The sequence below is a fragment of the Ursus maritimus genome, unplaced genomic scaffold, assembly GCF_017311325.1.
Source record: "Ursus maritimus isolate PB19 unplaced genomic scaffold, ASM1731132v1 scaffold_2, whole genome shotgun sequence".
Taxonomy (NCBI): domain Eukaryota; kingdom Metazoa; phylum Chordata; class Mammalia; order Carnivora; family Ursidae; genus Ursus; species Ursus maritimus.
This window is the reverse complement of record NW_024424452.1, coordinates 16,856,518-16,869,189: the sequence shown is the minus strand read 5'-3', so window position 1 is coordinate 16,869,189 and position 12,672 is coordinate 16,856,518. Positions and strand designations below refer to the sequence as shown.

The following is a 12,672-nucleotide window of genomic DNA, read 5'->3' as shown; positions in this document are numbered from 1 at the left end:
ACTCATCTTACTATCCTGCCAGAACACTTATACACGTACTGCTTTCCCTTTCATATATATATATTTATTTATATTTATATTTATTTATATTTATATTTATATTTATTCATATATATTTATATATATTTATTTTTTATCACAATCTTTTTCGCTAGACTACGAGATTCTCAAGAACAGAAACTAGATCTGAGTTCAGCTATATACGAGTACATGTTTGTAGAGCAAATGGACAGAAGTCCTTTCCCTCCTCTTGCAAGCATCTGTTCCAGAGCCCTTCCACAGCAGGAGCCCTTTCCAGTGGCGACTTTTCACTGTTGCCAGGTGAGTCTCCTCACAGATTGCAGGTCTTGCCTTTTGCTAGAAGTGGGGTTCCAGCCATGACCTGGCCCCTCCTTACCTCGCCTCCATCTCTCATATTACACTTCCCCTTGCTAACTCACTTGGCTCCAGCCAAACAAACCTTTCTGTTCCTCAAATGTGCCAAAGTTATTCTCACCTTAGGCCTTTGCAGTTCTGTCTAGAACACTTTTCCTCCAGATTTTTAAATGGCTAATCCTTTCTCATCATTCAAGATTCATCCCAAGTATTATTTCCTGAGATGCCCTCCCTATCCACGTGAAAGAATCCCCCAGACGGCACCTGGGTGACTCGGTTAAGCGTCCGACTCTTGATTTCAGCTCAGATCGTGATCTCAGGGTCATGAAATCGAGGCCAGCATCGATCAGGCTCCATGCTCAGCAGGGAGGCTGCTTGGGATTCTCTCTCTCCCTATCCCTCTGCTCTTCCCCCCCCCCCCCCCGCTTAAATAAATAAATAAATAAGAGAAAGCCCCAACCATGGCCACTCTATTGCATCATCTTGCCCTAGTAATTTCATTATCTGCAGTTATCTTGTTGACTTGTTTACATTTTTTACACCCTTAAAAGTGCTATAGCAGCCAAGATTTTTGTCTGTTCTGTTCACTACGGCATCTCCGGTGCCTAGAATGGCGCCAGGCACGTATCAGGGCCCACACAACCAAAGCGGAGATCTTGAGTGTGAGTATCCAGGCATTTGCCCCCTTTTCCTTGCTCTGAGGAAGAGCAAAAGTTTGACCTGATGTAATCCTAACATCCAAATTTTGTCCTGGCCTCTGAAGGCTGAGACTCAGGTTTGAGTACTGGCTCTGCCACAAATTTCCTCGTGTAATTTCATTTCTGAAAGATAGTTTGGTGTAATAGAAAGAGCATGAGCTTTGGAATCTTCTACTTACCAGCTTTGTGACTTTGAGCAAATCACTTCAATTCTCTAAGCGTTGGTTCATTTGTCAGAGAGAGACAATATTATTGATCCCCACAGGGCTGTTATAAAGAGACATAAGGACTGCAAGCACTTACTGAATGTTATTTCTCTTTCCTTTCTTTCTTTCTTTTTTTTTTTTTAAAGATTTTATTTATTTATTTGACAGAGATAGAGACAGCCAGTGAGAGAAGGAACTCAAGCAGGGGGAGTGGGAGAGGAAGAAGCAGGCTCCCAGCGGGGGAGCCCGATGTGGGGCTCGATGTGGGGCTCGATGTGGGGCTCGATCCCAGAACACTGGGATCACAACCTGAGCCGAAGGCAGATGCTTAACAACTGCGCTACCCAGGTGCCCCTCTTTCCTTTCTGAATCTGAGGTGCCTCTTTCATAAAATGGGAGAATTGGGTATCTTTTTCAAGACAAGTGGGAAATACCGATCTTTAGGCAAAATAGCCCAATTTTTAAATTTGGCAATTTTAAACGTGTAAAAGACCTCTATTTTTTAAAACTAATTTTTAAAAGTAAAAGTACCCTGAGGGCCAAACAAGATAGTTCGTGGACTGGATTTGAGCCACTGGATTTGGGCTACTAATTTTCCACTTAGGCTATTGGTTGTCCGGGGTGCCATGACAACCCTTACTGTATAACTTAGGCAAATCAGTTTTTATCTCCCTCAAGTTCCATTAGCTCATCTGTAAAATGGACCCACCCTGGTGTGTAAAACGCTTAGCACAATGCTGGCGCGTAGTAGGCACACCACACAGTAAGTGGTAGCGGTAGCTGGGGTGGCTGTTGATTTGAAAACTACGTATTCAAAAGGGGCAAGACATCCCAGAGACAAGGACACTGCGAAGGCGACGCTGGGAAAGGAGAAAAAATGGGAGAGGAAAAAAGAGGGAAGGGAAGAGGTGAGCAGGCAACAGGGTCCGCCCTCCAGGCGGGGCGCCAGCGAGAGGCCCAGGCCGGGGCGGGAGCGCACGTGGCCTATTTTGGGCGGAGCAGACGCGCCTGGCCGCAGCGGAGACCTCCGAGGCGGCCACAGGAGACGAGGCTTGAAGGTAGGTTACAGCTGGTCTGCGAGGACCTTGGACGCCGGAATGGGGTAGCCCGGGGGTCTCTGGGAGTTGGGGTACAGCGGAGGGCGCCAGATGTGGGCTCGCCACCCTCCCGGGGCAGTTCTGGCCGGACGCCTGGGTCCTCTGGGCCCCTCCCCCTAGGGGGCGGGGTTAGGTGATCTGACCAATGAGCGGCAGTTCGCGAGGCCCCGCCCCGCCCCGCCCCCGGAGCCGCGGCCTCGCAGAGTGCCCAACCGCCCGGCGCCCTGGCCAGGGGCTGTGCGAGCGCCGAATCTGCGGCGGGTGAGTGCGCACCCCCCAGGGTCTCCGCCCCGATCCCGCCCCCAGCCCGTGCCCTAGTGCTCTGGACCGCTGGCCCGGGAGCCGGGGAGTGACTCAGCGTGGGGAGGGTGGCGACTTGCTGGGGCTGGAGATTCGAACTGTTCAGGGCCTTGAATGCCGGGATGAGTGGGGAGAACGAGTGTCTTCGGAGCTGGTCCTGGGGCCTGGGGCCGGCCTGGGGTGGAGGGAAGAGGGCACCGCAGGGCGGGAGAAGCCAAGGCTACATCGCCTTGCTGGGGTCAGGGCCATGGGGTGGGGGGCGAGGGGTGGAAGGGGGTGCGAATCCTGAGCTTTTGACCCAGCGCCTTGCCCTAGGACACCAAGATGCCTGGGGAACAGCAGACAGAGGAGGAGGAAGAGGAAGAGATGCAAGAGGAGATGGTACTGCTGGTGAAGGGTGAGGAAGATGAGGGTGAGGAGAAGTATGAGGTGGTGAAACTCAAGATCCCCATGGACAACAAGGAGGTACGTGTCCCACACCAGGGGGCTTGGTTACCTTAAATATGGTTAGGTCCAGCCTTCCTCAGACAAACCAGCGATCCAGCCCCTACTTTCCTCTCAGTCTTAGACATAGCATCTCAGGCTTGGTGGCCCATCCTTCTGCCTTACTGCCCATGCTGCCATCATACAGATGTCACACCTACTGTGCTGGCTAGCCTCGGTTCCCCATGGAGCTTAATGTCTAGCGGGATTGGACTGACAAGTAACCATGCAGCTACAGCCCCGGGTGATGGGTGCAGGCACCAGAGGCATGGAAGCCCAGAGCTGGGAACTGCACACTTCGGGTTGGGCAGAGGGGTGGTTAGGTAGGCAACAGCAACAGTAACAGCTGACTCTTAGTAGCATTTGCTATGCACCAGGCACTTTCTAAGTACTGCAGATCTGTAATGTAGGTAGTTTTTGTTCCATTTTACAGGTGAGGAAACTGAGGCCCAGGAAACTGGACAGTTTGGTGACTAGCCCAAGGTCTCAAAGTTAGGAAAGGGATGGCTTAGCTGAGACCACTGGGGATCTGAGGTTTAGAAGGAATGGCCCGATTCATTGCTCAGGGAAGTGGGTGGGGCACTGGGAGAAGTGAAGGCAGGTGGTACCGTCGTGTTGTAGCATGGATGAGAGTAAGGTGGTTGGCAGGCTGGGTGGGACCTCTCCTCTGGGTTTTACCCTAAGGGTTTTGAGGGTTTAAAGAGAGGAGTTTTAAGGAGATCTGAATATGAGTTAAATTTCCCTATGAGAGATCCTAAGTGCCACTAGGAATGTTTCCACTTCCCAGAACCCTATAGAACTCTCACCCCCAGTCAAAGGAGCCCTGAGTCCGTCTGGAGGACTCCTGTTGGGCCGCGTTTCTGGGCTCTGGCTCCCTCTGATTTCTTCCTGCAAGGAGCCAGTTCTCTGGGAAAGACAGTTCTGCTGCCCCCTAGTGGGTGTGGTGGGCCCTAGGGGGAGGGGGCCGGCTGCTTTGGCAACCGATTCCAGTCAAAATAACTGTTTAGTTCCGTTTTCCTCCGGCCTCCTTGGCCTGTCATCCTAGCTCAGCCTGCCTCTCCTGGCTCTGTGGATCTTCTGATCTCCACCTTTGTCCTATAAGCTAAGAACCCAGACTCTGGGGGCATTTGGCTGGCTCAGTCAGTAGAGCATGAGACTCTTGATCTTGGGGTTGTGGGTTTGAGCCCCATGGTGAGTGTAGAGATTACTTAAAAAAATAAAATCTTAAAAAAAAAAAAAGAACCCAGACTCCAGAGCTTAGATGGACTTCCAACCCTATCACCTTCCAGCTGTGTGACCTTGGGTAAGTTTCTTAACTTCTTTGTGGCTCAGTTTCCTCTTTGTAAAAGGGAAATCATAACAGCATCTACTTCTTGAGGTTGTGAGGACTAAATGAGTTAGTGCTGGAGAAGAGATAGAACTGTGTCTGGTGCCTAATAAACACTATGTAAATATTTGCTCCTGATAGTCGTTCTTCTCCCTACAGTTCAGGACCTTGGACTAGGTCATCCTTCTGGAGATTTTTCAACTCCTTTTTATCAGTGAACTTTCTGGGCTGAACTGCGGGGCTGGGAGTGAACAGGGAAACCAACCTGGGGGCCTAGACAGAGGACTGAGGGCAGACAACTCAAGGCGATGGTGAAGGCTTCATGGAGGTGGGGGTTGACTTGGTGCTTGAAGATGCAAGTGGTGATCTGGCAAATGGAGGAGGAGAAAGGGCCTTCCAGGTGGTGGAACAGCAAACGTAGAGGCTCAGAGGACATGAGGCCAGGAGGCCAGAGAGTAAAATGGCGTTGGAAGCCAGCATAGGAATTTAGACAGAGCGTCAGATCGGAGGAGGGACATGACTGGATTTTCTATTTAGAAGAATCATTGGCTGCTACGGCGAGACCAGGCCAGAAGGGCTGATAGCCTGATCTAAGGTTGTGACAGCAGTGGAGAAAAGATGGAGAGAAGGGGATATTTGGGAACCCTGATTGGACTGGGTGGAGGTAAGGATGAGAAAGTGGAGAGTGGGCATGTCTAATCATCAAAGGTATGTAGGGCTAGACTCTACATGGTATCACGTAGCAGTGAAAAGCATCGGTTCAAATCCTAATTCTACCATTCACCAGCCTGGCCTTGGCTTTGTCATCTGTAAAGAGGGGTAATGAAAGTTAAGGTCCTCGAATGCCAGCCTGAGAAGTGTCATCTGGGTTACTGGGTCTGGGGGAGGAGGTTGGAATTGAGGATCGCACACAGACACCCTACGAACATTTAGCACTGTGCCCACAGCATAGCTCATTAACTTCCCGTGTGGTCTCCTTGAGCCTCAGCTCCTAAAAATGGTGATCTCAAAATCTCTTTCCAATGCTGATATTCTGTGACTTCTTGCTATCACCCACTCCTGTGGCCAGTCGTTGTCCAGAATAGGCTTTAATTATGCCGCACTCAGGGGCTGGAGTATCCTCTCACTGCCTATCAAAATCTGGTCTCTCTTTAATGAGTAGAAAAGATTTTCTAGAAGGGTCTATGCACATCCAGTCCTGTCTCTCTTTGCTTAAACCCTTGAATGGCTTCCTGTTTCCTTCAGGATAAAGTCTCAGCTCCTAAGCCTGGCATTCAAAGCTCCCCATCATCTGACCTCACATCCTGGCTTATCTCTAATCACTCAGTACCCATCCCATGCCCTGACTTCAAACACACCCGACCCTTTCTCATCTCTAAGACTTTGCCCGTGTGGTCTTTCAGCCTGTACAGTCCTCTTCACCTTTTCCACCTGCTTTCTCCAGGAGAGGCTCTTGTCTCTTGTAGATCAGGTTTCTTGACTTTTAACTTTTCAAACAAACTTTTAACAAATCACCTGGTGATCTTCTTAAAATGAAGATTTGCTTCTGCAGGTCTGGGGTCAGCCTTGAGATTCTGCATTTCTAACGAGTTCCTAGCGATGCTGATATTGCTCGTCTGTGGACCACAATTCCAGTAGCTAGGAGCAAGAGAATAGGGTCATTATTTTATCCTTTGTACCAAAAAGGGGAGATTCTGACTGCTAAAAGAGCCTCGGGGAGGAAGACAAGCTGTGTAGGCGATCTCCACCTTGTCAACGAGAGAGAATTGTATCACGGCTAAGAGAATAGGTATTTCGGACAAGGACAGACTCTCAGTTCCAACCCTGGCTCTGCCATTGATGAGCTGTAGGGTCCCTTATTTCCTTGCTCAAAAATGGAGCAGATAGTACCTAACCCAAAGGGTGATGAGAGTTTAACACGAGAACATGGGTGGAAAGCACTTAGCACAGTTCCTGGCACATAGTGAGTCTTCAATGAATGGTAGCTGTTGTTCTTAAGGAAAGTAATGGCCAGGGGGAAACAGACATGTTTGCTCTGATTTAAAAAAAAAAAACTAAGCAGGAAGACAAAATCACAAACTTCAAATATTTGGATTTTTCCTATTAACGCTATTACATTGATTGTAAACTCCTAGTACCTATTGTTATGGTGCAAATACCGTTCTAATGTTTAAGTCTGCTAGCTGTAGAATTTAAGACATAGAAGGGCCTTTGATGATCACCTAGCCTGGTATTTGCCAAGCTTCAGTGACGTGTATATCGCCCACCTGTTGTGCTCTTTTATTTACTGCTTTTCTTCAGATAGGTTCACATGGCTTTGTTTAATTAAACCCGCCTTCATCTACACAGTGATATTGATGGGATTGTGGATTTCATGTGATCTGTTGTTTTTCTAATGTCCGTGAAAATAAATACATGATGATTATAATGAGAGACTTTCCCCGTAACACCTAGAGTCCTCTTGCATCTTGCGTGTGCATGCTTCAGGTTGGGAAATTTTGATCTCACCTAGCCTACCTCGCCTTCCTTGGGACACGGAGGCAAAGGAAGAGAGTGACTTGCCTGGGGTCTTAACGAGCTAGACTCTGCCTGTCTTACCAAGATTCTTCCTGGTGGGTTCCTGGCTGGCTTAGTTGGTAGAGCGTGCGACTCTTGATCTCATGTGTTTGAGGGTCACGTGTTTGAGCCCCACGTTCAGTGCAGAGGTTACTAAAAAAAAAATTTTTTTTAAATTCTTCCTGGGGCATCCAAGGCCCCTTGTCTTGAAGCTGGAGATACTAAGGCTACTCGTATGAAGAATTCCTTTCTCATAAGTCAGTGAACCCAATATAAGGAAGCCCCAGGCACATCAAGCCCTTTTACAGAAGGGTGCCAAGGAAAAATGGGCCAGAAAAATGTAAATGTAATGAGAAAAATCCTCTCCACAATGGCTGACATGTTGAAATAAAGCCAGTAGGTGTCAAAACCAAGGCAAGATCGAAAAGTATGACCTTGAATTCAGACTGTGCCAAACTTGCTGTGGGGAGTTTCTTGATTTAAAGTATCAAGTTGTATTTTAAGCTTGAATCCCTCTTGGAGAGCACCAGGGACTTGGAGTCCAGCCTCTGTCACATCTTGGCTGTTCTAGTGAGGGGAAGCAGTGTAGCCTTCTGGGTAGGGAGTGAGTGCTCTCGTGTCTGTCCCAACTCCGCCCGGCTTTGTGAATCTAATCCCAATGAGCCTCTGTTTTCTCAGCTATCAAAAGATAACACCCGATTCAAGGGGGGTGACAGGAAGCTTTAATACGATAATGTACATAAAATAGCATTGTCAAAGCCTTACACTGTAATGTTATCACTGTTATCGTTATATATACTGTTTAAACCAGAGTTCCCATGGCTGGCCACTAATTTCCCAAACTGTCTTGTTTTCCAGTTTCTGAGTTGGTTACCTAAAAGCTGCCTTTTTTACAAAGGATCTTGAAGGACTTGAAGTTGCCCTCCTGGCAACTTCAGAAAGAAAAGAGCCTTCTGTTCCTTGTCACTCCCCTCTCTTAACAGTTTCTTTTTAAAATGAGAATAGTAGTAACTACTTTGTGGAGATTGAATATGGGGAGAAGCTAACACTTTCTTGTCCTTAATATGTGCAAGGTATTTCATTTGGTCTTCAATTAATTTGCCTGTCTGGTTCATGGTAGGTTCTCAGTATATCCGTTTTACTGGGATGAGCGTTCTCTTTTCTAAGAAGTGGGCAACGTGCCCCCAACATTCCTCTTCACTCTGCTGTTAGCACAAAATGTTTTCTCTTCCCTCCCTCTTACAAAGCATTTCTTTTCTTTCTTTCTTTTTTTTTTTTATTTTATCTCTAGAGGCTCAGACCTCATGAAACCGGCTCTTTTTCAGAATTTTCCATTTCAGGCCTTGCTTTCTTCACAACTTAAAAAATGATAGGTACTTGGGGCGCCTGGGTGGCGCAGTTGTTAAGCGTCTGCCTTCGGCTCAGGGCGTGATCCCAGCGTTCTGGGATCGAGCCCCACATCAGGCTTCTCCGCTAGGAGCCTGCTTCTTCCTCTCCCACTCCCCCTGCTGTGTTCCCTCTCTCGCTGGCTGTCTCTCTCTGTCAAATAAATAAATAAAATCTTTTAAAAAAAATGATAGGTACTTGCTCTGAAAAGTTTATTAAAGAGCCTGGACTCGGTGCCGGCCTGGCTTCTAAGACACCATGCCCTCCTGGATCTCCTGCCTCACTGACTGCTCCCGCTCAGTCTTCTTGCTGGCTGCCCATCTTGCTGCCCCAGGTTCTCTCTGCCCATTCCTGGGGTGATTTCTTCCGGACTCCGCTTTAAAAACCATCAATAGGCCGACAGCTTCCCAATGAACATCTCGAAGCATAGGCCTCTTTCAGCTCCAGATGTGTCCAGGAGAACTGCATATGTGCTCGGAACCAAATTTCACCTACCACCTTGCTTCTCCCGCTGCCCTCATCTCTGCAGACGGCCACTCCACCTTTGCAGCAGCCAAACTCAAAATCCTTGGAGTCATTTCGACTCCTCTCTTTCATTACACCTCCTATCCAGTCTATTATCCACTCTGTTGTCTCAAACTGCAAAATATATCCAGAAGCCGACCACCTTCACTTTCCACCTGTCACCTGCGTCTGAGCCACTGTCTGCTCTTCGGAGATGGCTGCAGTACAAGTAGCCTCCTCACTGGGCTCTGCTTCTGCTCTCTCCCCTCCCTGTTCTCAACTCAGAAACCTGAGCGTGACTTTTAAAACGAGTCTGATCTGTTCAGATCCCTGCTCCAAACCATCTGCCATCTCTATTGGCTCCCCATCTCGTTCATATTACTTGCCCCTAAGCCAAGAGATCCCCTGCAAGACCACCCCATCCATCACTCTCCCCCTCAAGCATTCTGCCTTAGGCACTTTTCCAGGCCATTCCTGGAACGCAACAGGCAAACTCCCCGCAGGGCCTTGCTGGTCCCTCTGTAGCCTGCTCTCTCACCTGCATTAGGTCTTTGCTCACGTTACATAAGTAAGGTTTCTAAACACTCCTATTTAAATGTGCAGCACCCCCATCCCCGCCCCAATACCAGCACTCTTTATCCATTAAAAAAAAAAAATTAATGTCGAATCCCCAGTGCCTAAACAGAGTCCGGCACATTGTACGCGCTCAATAAATGTATGTCGAATTAATAACGAATTGCTAGAATGAGCCTAGGCCTTGTGATACGTGCGTTAACAGACTATCTCACTTAAAGCGCACAACCGCCCTGAGGCGGGCACCGCCGCGTTGTCTGTTGTACAGCGGGGAACTGAGAGGCTGCAGCTTGCGGACACCCAGGCCCCCGGCTCCTGCGCCCGGCAGTCAGGGCTGACGTGTCCCCCCTCCCCCTCTCCCCGCAGGTCCCGAGCGAGGCGCCAGCGCCGTCGGCCGACCCGGCGCGCCCACACGCGTGCCCGGACTGCGGCCGCGCCTTCGCGCGCCGCTCCACGCTGGCCAAGCACGCACGCACGCACACGGGCGAGCGGCCCTTCGCGTGCACCGAGTGCGGCCGGCGCTTCTCGCAGAAGTCGGCGCTGACCAAACACGGCCGCACGCACACGGGCGAGCGGCCCTACGAGTGCCCCGAGTGCGACAAGCGCTTCTCGGCCGCCTCGAACCTGCGGCAGCACCGGCGGCGCCACACGGGCGAGAAGCCGTACGCATGCGCGCACTGCGGCCGGCGCTTCGCGCAGAGCTCCAACTACGCACAGCATCTGCGCGTGCACACGGGCGAGAAGCCGTACGCGTGCCCGGACTGCGGACGCGCCTTCGGCGGCAGCTCGTGCCTGGCGCGCCACCGACGCACGCACACAGGCGAGAGGCCGTACGCATGCGCCGACTGCGGCACGCGCTTCGCGCAGAGTTCGGCGCTGGCCAAGCACCGACGCGTGCACACGGGCGAGAAGCCGCACCGCTGCGCCGTGTGCGGTCGCCGCTTCGGCCACCGCTCCAACCTGGCGGAGCATGCGCGCACGCACACTGGCGAGCGACCCTACCCGTGCGCCGAGTGCGGCCGGCGCTTCCGTCTCAGTTCGCACTTCATCCGCCACCGTCGCGCGCACATGAGACGCAGGCTGTATATCTGCGCCGGCTGCGGCCGGGACTTCAAGCTACCCCCTGGCGCCACGGCCGCCACTGCCACCGAGCGCTGCCCAGAGTGCGAGGGCAGCTGAGCCGCCTTTCTTGTCGCCGCGGGGCTGCGAGCGTCCGGCTTGGGGGGGCGGACACGCTGGGACCCCTCACCTGGGGCTACATTAACCAGGACCTCCCCGGCTCACGACCCGGGGCTGGGAAAGGGTGGGATGGCAGGCCTGGCTGCCTTGGAACTGGGAGGCAGGGAGAATCCCCTAACTGGGAACCCTGGAAACAGTGCCCACTCCCCGCTCACTACAACCCCTTGACCCGTGTTAGTGAATAAAGTATTATATCCTCGCCCCACCCGTGCCTGTGAGTGAGGTGGGGGGAAAGGAGGAAAGTTGGCGTTTTACCCAGGCTTAAGTAACTTGAATGAGTTATGGAGCCAAGTGGGGCTACAGGCCCAAAGGGGTTCCCTGAACTGGCTTTATGTGTGGGGAGTCCTCGTAACTTCAGGTCTGGAAGGGTCCACAAATACAGCACATTCTGGCCAAACAGCCACTGCACTGTTTGGTGAACAGACACGAACTTCCTTCTAGGAGAGATGGGCTGACTTCATTTCCTAACTTGGATGACTGTGGGCGATGTCCGGAGGGCACAGGATGAGCAGGACAGGAGTTGAAGTGGTGGCAATTGTTACAACCCAATCTGGACACATTGAGTGTAAGGTAAACGCAGAGGAGTCAGAGAGGTGACTGGAAATATTGGCTTGGGGATATCAGGCCTGGAGTGCACGATACCACCTCTAGAAGAGGTACCCAAGCAAAGTCCGAAAGAACAGCCAGAGCTGTTTCGGCCAAAGCTGAAAACGGAAGCTTCCTGTCCGGGAAATCTAAACGAAAGTGTTCTGTGGAGGGAGTGGTCAGCTCTGTGAGATGCTATATGTGTAGCTCAGGGAAAGTGGTGAGAGGAGTGAGGGTAAAAGCCATCCTTGAGTGGGCGAGAACATAGGAGAATGAGGAAGCCCAGTGGATGGGTGTAGACAACCCACTTTCAGAGGCTTGGCTGTGAAAAGCAAGAGGGGAATGGCTGGGGGTTTGTTGGGTTTGTTTTGTCGATAGGGAAGAAACGCGATTATACTTTATGCTGGTGGCAGAGCTGATAGAAAGGAAGAGAAGCTGGTTATATAGAGGAGAGAGCAGATAACTCATCATGGAGAGGATACACAGTAAGAGACCAATAAGGATAAGGTTCCTGCTGTCACTAGTAGGGAGAGGAAAGGTGCGTTTGGGAATACAAACCCGAAGTAGTTCTAATCCGGATTGTGTTTTACGTGGGAAGTAAGAGGTCACTGGTTAAAAGGGAGTGAGGTCAGTAGTAAAAGGAATGAGACCAGTAAAGAGAAATGCCTCATTTTACTGATGTGGAAATAGGCTCCTAGGGGCAGCAAAAGTAGTTCAAAGGCTTTTTTTCCAGCATTACTCCACACTGTGAGGGAGGCAGGCCATGGGTATCCCCAAAAGGGAAGTGATGTGCCTGAGATCTTCACACGAGGGGTAAATCATATACACCCGACACTGTCTTTAGGTGTATAGGTAGAAATAGGCCTTGGGAGGCCAGGGGAGGAGGCAGGAGGCCCTCTCCAAGATGAGAGGAATCTCTGTTCTCCACATCAGACACTTGACCCTGATTTGTGATGAGGGCCCAAGGGAGAGGGACATTAGGCTCTCACAGGGTTCAGCGTTGGGGTCTTGATGGACAAGGATGGGTTTTAGGCCCAGGCCCCTCTTCACTGTGGACATTTCCTGCTCTGGGCCCCTGAAAGTCTTGAGTTGAAAAAGCAAACAGATAACTGCAAACTTAGAAAGTCCCTCCTATGTGCCAGGCACTGCCCTAAGCACTCTACTTAAACTAACTCAAACCTTACAACCCTATAAGGGAGATACCATTATTTTCATTTTAGATGAGGAAACCAAGGCGCAGAAAGATGAAGTAATTTGATGAACGTCATCCAGCTTGTAAGTATCAAAGATGGCATTTGAACCCAGATAGCCTGGCTCCGGAATCTGGGCCCTTAACCAACACT

At 50.5% G+C, this 12,672-nt stretch overlaps 1 protein-coding gene across 2 annotated transcripts; it reads left to right on the top strand.

Moving 5' to 3' along the window:
* The first annotated feature begins 1,591 nt into the window (after positions 1 to 1,591).
* ZNF771 (zinc finger protein 771) lies at positions 1,592 to 10,949 on the top strand. Of its 2 annotated transcripts, none has more exons than XM_040635081.1 (3): positions 1,592 to 2,337; positions 2,992 to 3,141; positions 9,872 to 10,949. In XM_040635081.1, exons 2-3 carry the CDS (start codon positions 3,001 to 3,003, stop codon positions 10,682 to 10,684), a joined length of 954 nt encoding a protein of 317 aa, XP_040491015.1. In that variant the 5' UTR covers positions 1,592 to 2,337; positions 2,992 to 3,000; the 3' UTR covers positions 10,685 to 10,949. The 2 variants fall into 2 exon arrangements, with proteins under 2 accessions (XP_040491015.1, XP_040491016.1); XM_040635082.1 differs by lacking the exon at positions 1,592 to 2,337 and adding an exon at positions 2,566 to 2,637.
* The last annotated feature ends 1,723 nt before the right edge of the window (positions 10,950 to 12,672 follow it).